Source organism: Tupaia chinensis, unplaced genomic scaffold, assembly GCF_000334495.1.
Source record: "Tupaia chinensis unplaced genomic scaffold, TupChi_1.0 Scaffold000494_1, whole genome shotgun sequence".
Classification (NCBI taxonomy): Eukaryota; Metazoa; Chordata; class Mammalia; order Scandentia; family Tupaiidae; genus Tupaia; species Tupaia belangeri.
In genome coordinates, this window is record NW_006160006.1 from 665,124 (window position 1) to 683,265 (window position 18,142).

Below are 18,142 nucleotides of genomic sequence, written 5' to 3' on the forward strand. Positions count from 1 at the left end.
GAACTCAGGTCACTTGATGGGGCCCCCACGGTCGAGTTCTGGTGAGCGAATAAGGAGAGGGAAGGAGACTGGAACAGGGAGCCACTGATGGACACAGCCACTCTGCTCTGCTCCCACCCTAACGATGTGATCGGGACCCTACAAACAGGAAAACTCCCCAGATTGGACGCTGGCTCTCTGACTCGTGAGCTAAGTAAACCTTTACTTACTTACTTGTTTTCTTTTTTAAAAATAATTATTTATTTTTAATTTTATGTATTCATTCATCTATTTTAACTTGACCAGAGAGAGACACAGAGAAAGAGAATGCAAGAAAGCAAGCCACCAGGTCCAGGACTCGAACTGTGGTCAGTCATGTGAGACTGACTGTGGTCAGTCAGCGTCTTAATCACCACACCACCTGCTGGTCCCCCTTACTTGTTTTCTAGAGAGCATGCAAACTCACCAGAGAGAAGCACAGAGACCAAGAGAGGGAGAGGAGGAGGCACGCCCTGCATGGGGCCTGCCACACTGCAATCCCCTCTCCTCCATCTCCCTCCTTTGGGTGTTTCAGACAAGCACGCATATGCGCCTGTTTCCCGGGCCGCTGGGGCTCAGTTCTGACTGCACAGTTGGCCATGTGGGATCCAGCTGCCCTAACACCAGTCACAGAGCCGGGCCAGGCCTTTACTGTTACAAATCGCCCAGGCTCCGAATTTCTGTGAGGAACATGACAGCCATGGCAGGTAAGGTGAGGGTTGCTCACACAGGTGTCGAGAGGCAGTGACAGGGAAAGCGGCAGGTCTCCTGAGGACCCGCCTGCCGAGGCCCGAGAGACGAGGTTGCCAAGGTGTGGGGCAGGGCGAGGGTAAGCACGTCAGGACAGTGGCTGCCAGGGTGCCCAGGACGTTGGTGTTCTGCAGCCTGCCTTTTCCTGCAGTTCCCTGGGCCTCCCCGTGCCCCAGACACAGCACTGACAGTCCAGACGCAGTGGCTTACATCAGCCCGATAGTGATCTTGTTTCTGTTAAGAAAATGCCCTTCGTGTTCCTTTCCAGCGTGTGAACACTGTAAGGAGGAAGGACCTCAACTTGTCGCCTCTGTAGTTCGGGTATCTAGAAGAAGGATTGACGTAGAGTAGGAGTTCGATGTTCACCGAATTAACGCGTGTGTGTTTGAGCAAATGAATGAATGAGTGAATGAAGTGATTCTCAGGGCTGTGACACCTGAGTTGGGGAGGAAGTGGGGGGCAGCACACCCTCTTCCCCAGCTCAGAATGCTCCTGCTGCTGAGAACACTCGGGGTATGGCATCCGGCCTCACGGGCACCAGGTCCAGGACTCGAACTGTGGTCAGTCATGCGAGAGTGTCCAGCGTCTTAACCTCCACACCACCTGCTGGGTGTGTCTAAGGCTCGATCAAAGTCTCGGAGCCTGTGCCGTGGACACAGGGAGGCTGAGGACCAAGCTGCTTGTCGGGAAAAGGGGTCTCTCTCACTGTTTCTCTTTTGTTCTTGCATTTCTAAAATGAGAAGCAGGGGCTTCTAACGCAAGGCAGCCTGGCTTTTATCTGGGCACTGGGGAGCCAAGGTGTGGGGCAGGGCGAGGGTAAGCACGTCAGGACAGTGGCTGCCAGGGTGCCCAGGACGTTGGTGTTCTGCAGCCTGCCTTTTCCTGCAGTTCCCTGGGCCTCCCCGTGCCCCAGACACAGCACTGACAGTCCAGACGCAGTGGCTTACATCAGCCCGATAGTGATCTTGTTTCTGTTAAGAAAATGCCCTTCGTGTTCCTTTCCAGCGTGTGAACACTGTAAGGAGGAAGGACCTCAACTTGTCGCCTCTGTAGTTCGGGTATCTAGAAGAAGGATTGACGTAGAGTAGGAGTTCGATGTTCACCGAATTAACGCGTGTGTGTTTGAGCAAATGAATGAATGAGTGAATGAAGTGATTCTCAGGGCTGTGACACCTGAGTTGGGGAGGAAGTGGGGGGCAGCACACCCTCTTCCCCAGCTCAGAATGCTCCTGCTGCTGAGAACACTCGGGGTATGGCATCCGGCCTCACGGGCACCAGGTCCAGGACTCGAACTGTGGTCAGTCATGCGAGAGTGTCCAGCGTCTTAACCTCCACACCACCTGCTGGGTGTGTCTAAGGCTCGATCAAAGTCTCGGAGCCTGTGCCGTGGACACAGGGAGGCTGAGGACCAAGCTGCTTGTCGGGAAAAGGGGTCTCTCTCACTGTTTCTCTTTTGTTCTTGCATTTCTAAAATGAGAAGCAGGTCTCGGGCTCCAGGAATTGGGGTGGGGAGAAGCCCGGAGGGGCGGAGGGGAGACCTTTACAGCCCAGTCCTTTTGCAGGGCTCCTGCTTTGCCACGAGCCCCAGCCCTTCAGGTGGAGAGAGCTGCCCAGGTGGCTGGCCAGGTGCTTGCTGAAGGGCGGGCCTGTGCCTGGGGATTGGCCGCCCTGGGCTCCGCGGTTTAAAAGCACTGCTCTTTCACGTGCTCACGGTTCCAGGGCTCCGTTTCTGGCCGGGCAGGGTGGGATGAGCAAGTCTCTGCTGGGTCGGGCTGGGACTCCCTGAGCTGGAGGCCTAGATGTGCAGGCCTATTCCATGGCAGACCAGGCCCACCCCTCCCCGAGTGAAGTGGGAGCGCCCAGCCTGCTACGCCTGGGCTGTAACTGGCTGAGGGTCAGCAGAACTGAAGCTCTTTGGCAAGGGTGAGCCCCTCGCTTGGGGTGAGGGGATACCTGCGTGTAATCAGTGGGGGGCGGGTTTCTGAGGGGTCACCAGCATGCACTGTCGGCCTTAGGCCAGGGCAAGAGGAAGACTGGAAGGGATACCCTAGGTCTGGCTGGGTTTTTTGAATGAGAAAGAGGTCCAGGCCCAGCTGCCTGACCCCCGGGGCCACTGGGGGAGCCTCTCCGGCCCCAGAGCTGTTCCTGTCACTTGTGTGGACAAGCAGGGAGCCCGCCGGGGGTGGAAGGCTCTGTTCACGTGCAAGTGCCTGCCCGCTGTGGAGATGTGTGGCTGGCCTGGTTCTCCTCCCCTACCCCATCTCATGGTCTTCACCCCTGCCCCTATACCCAGGGACCCCAACCATTCCCATCACCCCCATCGGAGCCCTGGCACCGACTCCCTCTACATGCTTAAGTCCCTTCTAAGTCTCTCTGTGTCCTGCCCAGAGCAAGAGTCCTCCGAGCCAGGAGCCAAGCCGACAGTGTGAGGTGGCTAGCAGGCTGGCACCGAGAGGGCTGGGCAGATGGCCACCACTGTGCTCGTGCCCTTCTGGCTGTGGGCCTGGGGGAGTGGCAACAATAGCCACCCTGCTCCTGCCAGGCAGGCCCTATGCAGGGACCTGGGGGCTGGCTGGGGAGGGGTCAGCTGGCGGCCTGCCAGGAGGTGGCGTGCCCCTGTGGGCGAGAGGGGCTGTCTTCTGGATGCACTTGGCCTTGGTTGCTTTCCTGCTTCCTCCAAGGGGCCCAGGGGCCACGGCCAGGTAAGCTGGCAGGGTTGCTGAGGTTAGGACAGTTTGAAGTCTGTCTGGCCCGCAGCCCATGCTACCCCCAGAACCGGTTCCGCTTTCTCTTTAAAAAAATCATTGCCAGTGGGCACCTGTGTTGCCAGAGAGAGGGAGACAGAGAAAGCCCCCCCGGCGAGCCATGGTCACGCCACATTCCCGTCTCTGCGTCTCCCATGGGGATTTGGGCTGTTCACAGGGCCTGGAATGTTTTTCAAGCTGCTGGGGCCGGGACTTGAACCGCACGGCCATGTGAGATCTGGCTCTCATAACCACTGGGCTGTCCCCGGGGGCATCTCCTCGTTCCAAAGGGACAAAGCCCCAAGGAGCCACCACACCAAGGGCTGCTTGAGAGGGCAACAGCAGCTCTGAAGGGCATGAGAAACGGCATTCTTTATTCATAAATAAAAACATAAAATTACCAGAAATAGTTTACATGGCCAGAAAGCAACATCAAAAAATAAAATAAAATAAAATAAAAATAAAATAAAGCTGTCAAAAGCAAAGCAAACCAAATAAGAAACATCAAGGAGAAAAATGACTATGTACATGTCCTTCCGAACTCTGGTGCCTCCGGGCCAGCCGCTGCTAAGGTCCCTGCCCGGCCGTAGAGCTGTGGAAGTCCCGAAAGGTGGGAGGGGAGGGCCGGCTCCCCAGCCTGGGGCATTCCCACAGCCCCACCCGGCTGGCTGGGGTGACTGTCACCATGGGGTGCCCCAGGCTGGACCCAGGGACAAGAGGTTCAGTGAGACCTTCTCGAGGAGATGCCTGTGAGCTCCGTGCTGGGGTCGGCCGGCCGAGTGTGCCCCACAGGAGCCCCGAACATGCCCTGCGGTGGTGCGGGAGAGTGGTTCCCCACAGCCAGGGCATAGTCCCTTCCTTGCTGAGGTGGTGCTGAGGGTGGAGCATTTTCAGGCCAGGCACCCTTTGGAGAGGGAGCGTCTGTGAGTGGGTGAGCACGCCAGGGGAGTGGTTGGGCAGGCAGAGCTTTCCCTGGCCTGCGCCTGCCTCCCCAGCCTCTGCCCAGCCCAGCTGTCCACAGGAGCTGGAGCTGGGGTGGTCTGAGCACAGTGAGGAGGGGCAGCGAGCAGGCCTGCAGGACAGCGAGGTCACTATGTTAGAGGAGACCCACATTCTACAGCCACTTGGTGCCTCCTGCGGCCTCAGTGCTGGACTGGCGGGGCAGGGCAGCAGGCAGGTGGGGAAGGCTATTCCCATTGGGCCAGGTCTGGAGTGGGGAGCTCTGGGCTTCCGGGCACTCTCCCCAGGGGTGTGGGTGTTTCCAGCCTGGGGCAGCGGCAACCCCTGTCTCTCTGTGTGGGCAGTGTCACGGGGAGGCGGGACTCCTACAAGGCACAGGCTGGTGGGAGCGGAGGGCCCGCAGGCCTAGAGCCAGGAACGCGAGGGCAGGCAGCAGGCTTTCAGCTTGTAGATTCCAGGTTTAAATGGAGCCTGTGACTAAGAGCCATGGTTCAAACTTCCAGAAAACCTGTCATGTGGGGACAGCAGACAGGCGCAGCGTGACCTGGGGATATGAGGAGCAGACCTGCCACCGGGGAAGGTGGCCACCCCACCGTCAGCCCACACGCAGGGAGGGGCTGTGGTGGCCCAGGAGGGAAGCCCTAGGGTCCTACCTGGGGCCTGAAGGGGGGCCGCAGTGGGCTTGGTCCCCACCCCTCCTCCCAGGGAGCCCCCACAGGCAGGCGTGCGGGGCAGGAATCAGTCCGTGTCTGTCCTGAGAACAGCAGCTGCAGCTACAGTCAAAAATAGAACCAAACAGCCTGGCTGCCTGCTAGCTCTGGCTTGCTTCAGGAAAGATGGAAAGGAAAAAAAAAAAGAAGGAAAAAAAAATCCCTGAGCCAAACGACAGAAGCCTCCTCTTGTCTCTCCCCACAGTCTGGCCTGGCCTGAGTGAGAAAGCAAAAGCCTGCTGCTCTCTGACTGTTAGTGTGGGGCTCAGGTGGCCGGGGACAGCTGGTGGCCCGGGGACTGTTCATAAGGCTCTGTGGATGCTCTCTGTTCCCTGCCTGGGGCTCTGGCCACTGGCATCTGGGGACACCCTGGCCTGTAAAGTCTGGGAACTTAGCAAGATGCCAGTGGGAGGCAGGCTGCGGCACCCACGGGTAGATGCAGGGGGAACCGAATCCAAAAGCTTGCTTCTCGGGAGGGAAACTCATTCCAGAACTAGGAGGGGAAACCCTTGCCTCTAGTCCCAGCTGGAAAGGTCAGAGGGCTCTTCCCGGGAAGCCACACCCTCGCGTCACCCATGGAGCTTTCAACGTCCCTTCCCAGCACCCACCCAGGCCCTCAGTGTCTATGGCTTTAAGAAGAGTGGTCACTGAGGTCCAAGGCCGCCAGCTGTTCAGAGGCCGCTCAGCTCCAGCAAGCAGAAACCAGCAACGGACACTGGAGCCCGGGCAGGCCGGTGCTACCCCGGGTCACTGTGCAGCTCTGCCCCCAAGCCCTCTGGGCCCTGCCAGTCTGCACTGCCCAGCTGCTCAGCTTCCCCTCCTTTCCATGCCTCGCCAGGGCAGGCTGGCTCTGACGTACCGACCCAAGTTCCGCACACCCCACTCCACCTCAGACACCTCTGTGGCCAGAGGCACCGTTCAGGTGACGATGGGGCCGGAGTCCAAGGCTTCTGGTCACAGATGGCTTCCTTTTGTTTCCAAGGCATCTCCATGTGTCCTGGTATGGAAGGCGAGGTTTGCAGATGAGAAGTGGATGGGATGAGAAGTCCCGGGCGTGGCCACTGGGCCCCATAGCAGCCCCCTCCCTGGGGGAGGGTAGCTCACCATGATGAATGAAGGCCAAGGTTTAGGGCACCCCTAACCAAAGCACAGTGACCCCTTCTCCTGGGAAGGCCAAGGAGTCAGAGCCTGACCTGCTCCGGGGGAAAGGGGAGGAAAGGCTTCTTACCACCCCTGCCCATCCCTCCAGGCTCCTGGGCCTGGGCCTGTCCCAGGGGGTGGCTTATCTCAGGGCCCTGTACTGCTGAGCAGGACAGACAGGAGGACAGCCCTCTTCCAACTGGCTCAGCACGCCTCCCACACCAGGTGTCCGGCCCTCCCTCCGTGGACGGCCTCAGATCTCGGTGGCTATGATGTCCTCGTAGGGAATGTCGGCCCCGTCCAGGTCTAGCTCCAGGGGCTCGGCGGCGCCTTCCCCGCGGGCCAGCTGCTGCAGGGCCTTCTCCAGGCGCTGGTTGCGTTGGTACATGGCCAGGTAGCTCTGCTGCAGCTGCTTCTGGTAGTGGATCACCTTCTCCTTCTCCCCCTTCCACACCAGCCGCTCCTGCTGGAAGCCTGAGGACATCTGCTCGTGGCCCTGCCGCTCCTCCTTCAGCTCGGCCCGCAGCCGCTCCAGCTCCCGCTGCAGTGCAGGGACGTCCTCGAAGGTGGGCCCCAGGGCTGCACTGTCCCGCTGCACAGCTGCCTGGGCCCGCAGCTCCAGCAGCTCCTGCTCCAGCAGGTTCACCTTCTCCCGCAGCAGCTCCGCCTCGTTCTTCTTGCGCTGCAGCTCGTTGGCGCAGACCTCCAGCTCCAGGCCCTTGGTGCGCAGCGCGCCCTCCAGGTCCTGCGTCTTCCGCTCCAGGCCCTCCAGCCTGCCCCGGGTGTCCTTCAGCTGCGCCTTCAGGCTCAGGATCTCGCTGGCCTTGGCGGTCACCTCCGTCTGAGACTCCTTCAGCTGCTGCTTCAGAAGCGAGATCTCCCCCGACTTCTGGCACACCTGCGGGGACGGGGACAGAGTGAGTGTCATCACAGCCCCCTGAGAGGACCCCGCTGCCCTGGACTCGGGCCTCCACAGCAGTTCCCAGGCACTGTGGTCTGCGTGGCTCAGAGGGCAAGCCCCTCCGTGTGGCCCTTTCGTTCCGTGCTTGGCTCACCTGCCTCACCCCTAGCCCTCAGTCTGTGCCGGCCCCTTGCTATGTGCGAATCAATGACCTTAATCCGCCTGGCTTAATCTGCCGCTGCTGGGCCATCACTCCCTCTCCACCGAGGGCAGCCAGATTTCTGTCACGCGGGCTCGGGCTCACTCCTCTGACCTCACCCCTCCCCAGGGAAGGAGCAGCCTGGGCAGGTGGCCTGATTCTGGCTCTACCATGAGTGGTCCGGGGCTTCCGGGTCCATGAGCACAGGGCCACGTGGTACAGTGAATCAGGGTGTGAGTGCGGAGGCCCGAGGTCGGGGCACATCCTGGCCCTGTTACTTTAGGTGACCAGACTGTGACAAGTCGCTAAGCTATGTGCCATCAGGACCTCCCTGTGCCTCAGTTTCCTTAACTGCAAATGGAGATTAGAAATAGCCCAGTGTTAAGAATTAGGGGAGAGTGGCCGGGCGTGGTGGTTAAGGCCGCTGGACTCCCACGTGGCCGACCGCGGGTTAAGTCCTGGACGTGGCAGCTTGCTTTCTTACTCCCTCTCTCTATCTGTCCCTCTTGGGTCAAATTAAAATAAATAAATGCATACATAAATAAAATTAAATGATTCTTTAAAATAAAAAGAATTAGAGGGGGACCAGTAGTTGGTGTAATGGTTATGTCACTGGACTCCCATGTGGTTGACCAGGGTTCAAGTCCCAGACCCGGTGGCTTAAACTCGTGTTAGATGTGTGTGCATGTATGCCCAAGATCCCGAGAGGAGGATGGAGGAGAAGCGGTTGTGGTGTGGCCATTGCCCCTGGGGGGTGATTTCTCGCTTTCTGTTTCTCTATCTGGCAAATGTACGTGCCCTATAGCAAAAACCTCTTAAAAAAAAAAAAAGAATTAGAGGAGAGAACCTAGGGCCAGGCACTTAGTGGGCCTTCTCTACGTGGTTATGGAAAATGTGCCTGTAATAACACGTGTCATTATTCTACGATCTGCTGTGGTGTAGTCTGTTTCATGCTTTACTGCATATCCTGTACTGGACGGCCCGGAAGCAGCCCGGTGCAATTCGTTCTGGACTGGACGAATGAAGATGGACACTGGCCTCCATCTCCAAGATGCCCTGGGACTGAGAGACAGCCACTGGGTGGGGTCTGCTTCCACAGCGAGGAGGGAGGGAGCTGTCCCCCTGGGCGATGCCCCTTTCTCTTCAGGACACAGGACAAAACAGGAAGTGATTCTCCCTTCTCCCTGGCCACCCCTCTCTGCCTCTCCCACAGGAAGGGTCCTCTACTTCCTACGGTCCCCTGGGCACCAGGGTGCACGTGGGCACAGACAGATGACCTAACCAGGCCTGGTCTCACCAACATGGCCTCCCTAGCCCCTCCCCAGGTAGGCAGAATGCCGTGCTCACACCTGCCTCCCGCAACCCTGGGGCCTCAGGTGGAAAAGGCTGCTTCCCAGCCAGCAGGAGGCGGGCGAGCTGGTTCCCAGCAAGGCAGGTCCATGTGCCTCTTTTCAAGGTGTGTCTGAGCATGTGTGAGTGTGTGTGAGTGTGTGTGTGAGTGTACCACCTCTCCCCTGCTGTTCTCTCCGCTCATGCAGAGGAAGTGGACTCCCACCTCTGCGAGGAGTGGCCATTCTGTTACTGAGACCCGCCATTAAGGAGGTCACTCGTGCTAGTGAGCGGGACCCTTTCTCAGGGGAGCAGCATAAATACTGCTCATTTGCTTTCTCTGTCTCTCTGGTCCTGACCTGCATGACTCAGGCACGGCCTGTGCTTCTCGTTTTTGTTTAAGAAGTGTTTGCCTTAGGATGTATGTACTTGCCAGAGAGAGAGGCAGTGAGAGGGAAGGTGAGAAAAATCACTCCCCAGGAGGGATGGCCACATTGCAATCCCCTCTCCTCCATTCTCCTCTCAGGATCTTGGGCATACACGCACATGCTCCTGGTGTGAGTTGCAAGCCACCGGACCTGGGACTCAAACCATAGTCGGCCATGTTGGAGTCTAGCAACATAACCACTGTGCCATCCGCCGGCCCCCAGACTGTGCTTCTTTGGAGCATCATCAAAGTAGCTTTTGGATCAGTGCTCGGATAGCCCGGCCCAGCCTCAGGCCTCTGGGTCCTGCTTCTCAGTGAGTACATTCATTCTGGGGCCACAAGGGCGATGGCAGGGAGAGTTGGAAACTCATGGCTGACAGGGGACCCTCTTTGGCCATCCCGCTGGCACTGTGCCCACTCCCAAGGCAGCTAGCTCATGTTCACCATTGATGCTGGCCGGCCCTGCAGGAGGGGAGGCGCCGCACTGCCGCACCACCCTGAGCCCAGGCCCCAGCGGCTCACCTCCCACTGCGTTTCTTCCAGCGCGGGCGCGAAGCTGGTCTTCTCGCGCTCGTAGGCCCTGAGCTTGGTCTCCAGCAGGTCCTGCTCCTTCATCAGGCTCTCGAGCTCTTGCCGCAGCTGCCGCTTCTCCTGCTGCAGCTGCAGCACCTGTAGGTGCAACACCTGCTGCGTGCGCTGGCTCTTCTGCGAGGCCGGCTTCAGTTTGCTGCTGCCCTTGGGCTCCGGGCCCTCCAGCTCGTCCCTGCAGCTCCGCGGCCGCTCCTCGTAGGCCTGGCCGGACAGGAGCTCCTTCTCCTCGAAGCTGCGCTGCAGCTTCTGCAGCGCGCCCTCCCTCTCCCGCAGCTTCTGCTCCAGCTCCTGGATGGTGCACTCGTCCGTGGAGATGGGGGAGCGGACGCACGAGGGGCCCTTGTCCGCCTTGCCCGGGTGGGCCAGCTTGCTGCCCCCATCGGAGAAAGACAGAGCCTTCAGGCTCATCATGTTGCTGTCCTGCAGGGCGAGCCCCTGGGTGATGTTGTGAGCCGAGCCCCCGAAGCGGCTGGTGGGCCCCACGGGAGTGACCAGGGGATCCAGCTGGTAGCTGCTGCTGGTACTGTGCGTGGGCAGGCTGGACATGGAGTTCCGGCCCGAGTCCGACAGTGCCCCGGAGCACGGGCCCGGCTTCAGCTCCGGCTCCCTGGGCTTGTCCGGAGGGACGGGGTGCAGCTGGTGGCCAGCACTCTCAGGGGAAGAGTGGAGGACAGCTCCTGACCGCGGCAGCACGGGCTTGAAGGCCGTGGGCCTCGCTGCGCCCTTCTCTGAGCCCTGGGGGAAAAGGACCACATTCGTCTCTTCCTCCCCCTGGGAATGGGTGCTGGCCTCGAGCCCCCTGCACCCAGAGCCACGGGACCTATCCTGTGTGAGAGCAGACCTCGCCTGCCACGCCCTCTGCAGGAGAAAATCCTCTGGCCCGGGGAGTGTCCCTGGGGGCCCAAACACCTTGGTGTATGAAGCACCAGCTTGCTGCCAGCCCGCCTCAGCCCTGCTGAGGGATAAACACCACTCTCGGGCTACCCTGCTAAGGTGCCCCTGCCTGGGCCGCTGCTGCTGGGGGTCTCCGTGGTATGGGGAAGGGTGCCATGCTGGATAAGCCTGGTAGCCTGTGTAGGTCGGGCCTGCTTCCCCTGCTCCACCCTCTCCTGTCTGGAGCAAGATGGCTGACCTTGGCCACCCACACACGCTGGAGGGTCACGTGAAGTAACGATTCTTATTTTTTCCCTTCCTTCCTCCCTTCCTCCCTTTCCTCCTTCCTTCCTTTTGAGATGGGGTCTTGCTGTGTGGCCCAGGCTGTCCTCAATCTTGCAATCCCCCTGCCTCAGCCTCCTGAGTAGTTGGGGCCTGGGCGTGCACTTCCACACCCGCTGAGATTGTAATTTCCTCTGTAGAGCACTGGCTGAGTTCACAGGCCCCTTGGTTTGACAGGCTGGGAGCTCTGTGCAAACCTCAGGGCCGTTTCCCAGTTCAGTAGAGCCCTGGATTTGTGTCCCCAGAGTGGACAGGGGAATGAATAGGAAAACGGCATTCAGGTCCTTGAGGGGACCATGAGCACCTGGGCTGGCCAGAGGGCTGATTTCGGAGTTCCTTTGCTAAGTCAGCCCTCGTTCAAAGACGCCTCTGGGCCTGGCTCGAGCCAGGGTTCCTGCAGGGCCAGGGCGGCAGATGAGAGACCCCTCCTGGGGCGTGCACGAGAGACAGCCGCGGTCCCTATGCCAGCCAGGTGAAGTGGCGCTTCCTCCTCGGGGACCCCTCCTGCTGCTGAGGAGCACGCCCTGTCCTCCCCTGGCCAAGGTCGCAGCCAGGGGAGCTCAGGAAGGCTGGTATTTCCCCTGTGCTTAAGGCAGACGGAGACCCTGATCTGGAGGACCAGTTGGTGCTTTAATTCCCTCGTCCAACCTTTGATCTCCTGTGTAGATGAACGCTCTGCCCTCACCCTGTGCCTGGAAGACAGAGCGCCCTGGTCACCTCTGCCCTGCTGGCCCCCGCTGCCCCTCTTCTCCCCAGGCACCCCGTCCCCGTTTTGCTCTCTGCAGCCTTTCTCACCACCCCCTGGCCAGACCCCCACTTACCATTTCCAGCTGACTGGAGAAGGGCACCAGCTTGGGGGGCGTAGAAGGGTCAAAGTCCACCCCGGCCTGGCCCCCCATGTCCCCACTGGACAGCGCGGTGTAATCGGGGCGGTGGGAGCCCCGGGCCTTCTGGCTGACCTTGATGTAGAAGAAGTCCTCGCTCTTGCCCATTTTGGAGCTGGTCTTGCCATGGCCCGCGTCCTGGGAGAAGCCGAACCGCAGCAGCCCGTCGGAGCAGCGGTTGAGCTTCTTGAGGTGGGACGACTTGCGCAGCTTGTACTGCGAGGCCCGGCAGTGCTTGCTGTGGAAGCCGTGGCCGGAGATGAGGCTACTGACGCTGCCCATGGCGACGCGGGGCCCGGGGTGGACGGGGCGGGGCGGTGGCCTGGCCTGGCGGGGGCGGCGAGGAGCAGTCCGGGCTCCACGAGGGGACAGCAGTCATAGCAGAATCCTCACCCAGCCCGGGAGAGGTGCAGACCTGGAAAGAGACATGACAGCTGTCAGCCCGGGAAGGGCCAGTGCCCGTGGGGCCGTGGTGTTCTGACCGTCTGACCTGCCAAAAGGGGTGTCAGGGCCCAGCTCTGTCCCAGGGACGGGCCCTCCATTCATTCTTCTTGTGTCCATTAACTCCACAGACGTCCCCTGAGCACCTGCCTCCAGGGAGACTCCATGTGAATCTGGGGGCCAGCGGTGGCAGACACTGCCATGGCCCTGCACGCGTGGCACTGAGCTTAGCATCGTGTGCACAGGCTGCAGACCCGTTCGCACTGTGAGTGAGGCTGTGCTGGGGAGCTCATCACCGAGCAGTACGGAGTACTAGTTACTTATCCCTTCCATGAGCTAGGGACACACAGACAGACAGACAGACAGACAGCGTCCCCGACAGGGTCTTGACACCGAGGTCCACCTCCGGCATCAGCCAGCCCCAGATCATGGGCATGGGGGTGCCTGGTGTACTCAGGGTGGGCCCCATATGTGAACCCGGAACCTGCCATGTAGGGAGCTCTGTTACACAGCCCTGCGACCACTGCCCAACTCTGCATGGGGGCTGTCCTGTGAAAGAAATGCAGCGGACACCTCTCTGTTAGAGCGGCATGCAAAGACACCTCAGAACACAAGGGGCAAGCAACATGGAAATCTGTGGGGAGAGAGGAGTGTGCTGGCTGTGAGAGCCCAGCACAGAGCCAGGCCCCGAGAACGGCGAGCTGGGAGGCATGGGAATGAAGACCCGGAGCTGGCCGTGCTGCGCAGCATGGCGCCTGGGTGGCCGGAGGGCTCGGACCCCTCTCTGGTGGCTCGGAGGAGCCTGGGATGGCTTCACATAGCGACAGCTTGTTCCGACTTAAGCTGGCGAAGGTCCCTCTAGCTGCTGTGTAAAGAGGTTGTTGGGCCTGGGGAACTGGTGGGCCGGTTAGGTGAGCGTCGAGCAGAACTGGGGGTCGGGTGGGGGCCCTCACATCCTGACCCTCCTGCCTCAGCCTCCTGAGTGGCTCGGGGTGCAGGCACACACCAGCACGCCCGGCCTTCAGCTTGGACCCGGAGCCCACCCAGGGCCTCCAACCCAGTCCCAGCCTACAAAGCAATGTCTTAGCCACTCTGGTCACCACGGCGGGACCTATGGACTAAATTTTAGATGTCACTTAGGGTAGAGGTGATAGGATTTGCTAAAGGATTGGAGGGGAGTGAGAGAAGGAGGAGACGAGCAGACTGCAGTGTTTCTCTCCACATAACTAGAAGCAGGAAGTTGTCCATGATCCAGGCACACAAGACCACCGGTGGGGGGAGGGGAGGCTGGCTGCAAGGGAGGTGGGGGTGGAATGCAGGGGTTTGGTGCAAGACTTTAGGCTCACAGAGCCTCTCAGGGGTCCAAGGAGTGTGCAGAGCAGGCGCGGGCTCTGTGGGAGGCTGCTGGAGCGGCAGGTTCCACAGCAGTGGGCAGTGCATAGACGCCGGCTCTCAGCCTCCCCGAGGCCTCTGGGAGCAGATGCAGAAAGACAAGGGAAGAAGTCTGCAGACTGCCTCATGCTGCTCCAGCGTCAGAGGGTCAGCGACAGAGGGGAGGAGGCAGAGAAATGAGGGTGTGGTGGTGATGGAGGGGACCTCAGGGAGCCAAGGAAACACTGGCTCACAGGATGGTGTCAACTGACAACCAGCCAGCTGTCCGGCCATGTGCGGCTCACGGGTAACCTTGATAAGGGGGGTTCTGGTGCAGTGGTAGGAAAGGCCTGGCAGGAAAGGGTTCGAGAGAGAGAGGAAGGAACTAAACAAGCAGGTGACAGACCCGGTGTGGATTCCCGGTTACACCATCTGCCAGCCGGGACCTGGGAGGAAAACCATGTAACATCTCAAACCTTTGAGTTTGCACACTAGCTCAGAGATACTCTGAAAGTGTTTTTTTTAAGTGGGCCAACAGATGGCACGGAGGCTAAGAGGGCTGGATCCCACCGTGGCCAACTGCATGATTTGAGTCTTGGACCCAGTGGCTTGAAAAACAAGCTGAGCACACATGTATGCATGCCGAAATCCCGAGAGGAGAGTGGGGGAGAGAGGACTGCGGCATGGCCATCCCCCGGGGGCACTCACTTTCCTTCTCCCTCTGTCTTTATCTTCGGCGAGCACATGCACTTTATAGCAAAGAAAATTAAGTAATAAGATGCCGCCCTGTAGCACAGAGGTTAAGTGCTGTGCAGGAAGCCAGATTCCACACGGCTGACCAGGGTTTGAGTCCCAGCTCTGGCAGCTTGAAAATTACACAGGGCAGGTAGGCAAGAGTGGGTGTGTACCCATATGGCCCGTACCCCGACAGGATGGAGAACTAGAGGAAAAAGAATTGTGGTGTGAGTAGACTCTGTCGGGGGGTTCACTTCCCCCTACCCCATCTTATACATGTGCATACAGTCTCTCGCACTAAAAAAAAAAGTAACAGGGCATAAGACACAGTGGTAGTGCAATTCTCTGATACTGGAAGCCACGGAACAGATGGTTATGCAGCCACAGGAGGTCAGGGTTCAGTTCCCGGGTCAGCCTGTCTAACCCAGGTGTGTGTGCACACGTGATCCTGGGGGAGGACTGAGGCGTGAGACCCTGTCGAGGGTACTTCTCTTCCTTTCTCTGTCTTGTTCTTCAAAGAAATACACTTCAAAGAAAGGAATCCGGTCTCATAATCAATGCTTAAACTGGAAAGCAGCCCTGACAGAGGGAGAAGTCAGGGGGGCCACGGGGGCACATGCCTGGATTCAGGCACGCCTCTAAGTAAGCACACGCTTTCATGGAAGGGTGTGTGATTGTCATGCATTGTGAAGCAGCAGTTTTCAGTAGCTGGTCCAATTAAGAGAGAGTTTAATAAACAAGTTTAATAAAATACTAGATGCCTTACATCTACCCCCCCTTAGACACGTGCACTCTCTGGAGAGAAACAGAAAAGGAAAGTAAGAAAGCACCCTGTGGGGAATGGTCCCGCTCAGACCCTCCTCCTCCATCTCTCCCTCACTGCGGGATTTTGGGCACAGGTGCACACACGCTCGGTATATTTCTTGAGCTGCCGAGTTTGGGACTTGAACTGCATGACTGGCCACGTGGGATCCAGCCTCCATTCTTTCTTCTGCTCTCGGATGTCCCATTGGTCCTAACAGGGCTACTGGACCCCCGGGCAGATCACGAGGAGCCGTGTGTGCACAGCTGACAGAGAGCCAGGGACTCCGAGGCTCGGAATACCCAGGCGTGGATTCACACTTCACTGGCAGCCTGGAGAAGGAGAGGTTACGCTGTGAATAAACGTGCTAAATTCCACTAGTCAAAGCACGACACAACACAACTTCATTGCGTAAATATAATGCATGTGTTTGTGAAAAGCTTTTATCAAAGCGATGGCCTCTTGGACTCAAGAAAACACAGCACCGCCTACCTCGTCAGACGGCTGTGAGGAAGGCATGACAGACCGGCATCGTGCAAGGCGCTGGTGCGTGCACCGGGCACTCGGTGTCGGGTGGTCTCTCCTTGGCACCTGCTGTTTACTGTCCTCGCCAGCCTTCACTGTCCCCCTGCCACCCTCAGCCCCCAGAACAAGTTCTCGCCTGTCCAAAGGCAACTTCCTGCTTCACACGCTACCACGCGCTAGCTGGGAGCACGGCTTTCTCCGCTGGCCTGCCACCCGACCCCCGCTCATCCATCTGCAGCTTGGCTGAGGCCTCCAACTGCCCGGATGCAGCTCCCACTGCTGTCCATCCACAGGAGAGCTGTTGACAGACTCCTGCCCCGTGCACCTTCCCAGCTCAGACACCCGGCCCAGCCGACACTGGGTTCTGAGCACCTACGCCGCCATGCTGGGGAGACAGGCCCACTGGCTGTGGTTCACATGGCAAGTCAGCCTCTCTGAGTCTTCATGGACAAATGGAAGTCCTGGCTGCCCAGGAGGACCGCCACGACGATGAAGAAACGAGCAGAAGCAGGGTGGGAGGCTGCACAGTACTCGCTCTGCAGACGTGCGGCCATGGAGAGGGGCCAGGCCAGTGGCTTCCCGCAGGAGCCCGCGGTGTGGGCGGAGGGGACTGGGGGCAGACGTGCAGGATGGGCGTCTGCGGGGCTCGCCTGCTCCACGGCCACCTCCTGTCCCCGGGGTCCTGCAGTGGGCTCCAGAGGTCTTTCCCCCGCTGTTCACCACCCACAGCTGCAGCGTCAAGGTCATCGCAAACCTGTTGTGGCTTCCGTTGTTCTTGGAGTAAACATGGACACCCCCTTGCCCATGCTCCAGTTCGATCTGCCACGCTTCCCTCGGCCACGCCCATGATCCCGGCCACACACCTCGGCTCTGGTGCCTCAACGGGGCCAGCCTTTTCCCACCAAGAGCTCAGCCCCTCCTGCTGCCCCTGCCTTGAAATCTCTGCCCCTGGCTCTTCTCATCCTGGAACTCTCACGTCTCACCTCCACACGGCGGCTTTCTCTGGCACCCCGTGTCCTCTCTGTCCCAAGCTGTTTATTTCCTGCGTAATGATAACGCCTGCTTTAACCTGCAGCCAGCTTGCTTTTCAATGTGAGCGTCTTCCGAGCGCATCTCCATCAGGGCAGGAGCTCCGAGAGCAAGGACGTTCACCCATGGCTCCCGGAACAAAGATGACCAAGAGAAGGCACAGACTCAAAGAGGAGGGATGCTGCGGCCCCGTCACTCAGCCGACCCATGACCCGGGACTCGAACCTAGACCAAAGGCCATGATCTGCACTCCATGCACACAGGCTCAGAGAAGTCAGGGCTCTTTTTGTGGAGAGCAGAGTTTCCAGGGTCAGGGGAGAGAGCTCAGAGAGGGACCGAGGTCAGCTACCTTTGCCATGGCTTCATCTGCGGGGCAAGCGCTGGCCAGCTCTGAGGTAGGGTGAAGCCTGTCACTGGCCCGCAGCTGTGCCACACCGGGGTGTGTGGGACCGAGTGAGAAAGCAGAGGAACAAAGGGGAGGCGTGGCCGAGGTGGCCCCAGGCCTCTGACAGCACCCCACCCGCCCCCACATCTTGACACAGAGGAGCTTTGAAGTGCGAGGCTATTGCAGGAGCCACCTGACGCTGAGCCAATCTCCTGAAGTGTCTAGACTTGTCCTGTTGTCAACTTGGAGAGAGTGACAGAACACCTGGCTGTGACCATCCCCATTCCCAGCCCCGAGTCTTCTCCCGCCCCCACCCAGCGTGTTCTCTGTCCTCTGCAGAGGCACATCACAGGGTGAAGAGGCACGTCGCATCGCTGGGAAACGGACCCACTGGCCAGGAGTGCCTACGTGGGGTGACAAGTAGCCACACAGAAGTCAGGGACTCGGGAGGGGGCAGGGACAGAGAGGAGGAGGTCACAGAGTACACAGCGACTCCTGCCTGACTGCCTGGGACCAGCCAGGCGGAGACCTCAGGGCCTGAGAGGAGACCGGACAGAGAGCAGCCCACGGCTGGGGGAAAGGACCTCCTAGCTGTGCGGTCCAGATGCAGCTGTGTGTTCAGAGGGGACTCAAGAGACACCGCGGCCCCAGCCCTCTACCCTCCCCAGCCTCCCCAGCCCCAGAAAGAGCAGGGCCTGGGACTCACGGAGGCGCTCGCTCTGCCAGCACCTGCCCCAGCTCACGCAGGTGGGGACGTGGGCGAAGGCACTGACTCCCCCATACACACCTCCTTGTGTGCTCTCCTAGCCAGTAACACTCTCCCAGGTGGCCCTCCTGACTCTGCTAGAGGTCTCTCTCCGGCTGCACCCTCCTGCATGGTTACTTCTCCACGCCGGTGGGAGGGAGCTTTCTAAAACGTCTTTATTGGCTCTTGGAAGCTGTCTCCTTTTTTTTTTTTTTTTTTGGAATATTTTTCCGTCAGGGGC

General features: G+C 59.4%; 1 protein-coding gene across 1 annotated transcript in view; it reads right to left on the reverse strand.

Annotated features, from left to right (window-relative positions):
* Nucleotides 1–3,968: 3,968 nt before the first annotated feature.
* Nucleotides 3,969–18,142, reverse strand: part of LZTS1 (leucine zipper tumor suppressor 1) — a 49,396-nt gene continuing 35,222 nt past the window's right edge. The window contains exons 2-4 of the mRNA XM_006156441.3: nt 11,806–12,283; nt 9,701–10,504; nt 3,969–7,220 (exon numbers count right to left, since the gene is read on the reverse strand). Of these exons, the coding sequence (XP_006156503.1) occupies nt 6,576–7,220; nt 9,701–10,504; nt 11,806–12,150 (1,794 nt within the window). The 5' untranslated portion in view covers nt 12,151–12,283 and the 3' untranslated portion in view covers nt 3,969–6,575. The remainder of the gene's footprint in view (nt 7,221–9,700; nt 10,505–11,805; nt 12,284–18,142) is intronic.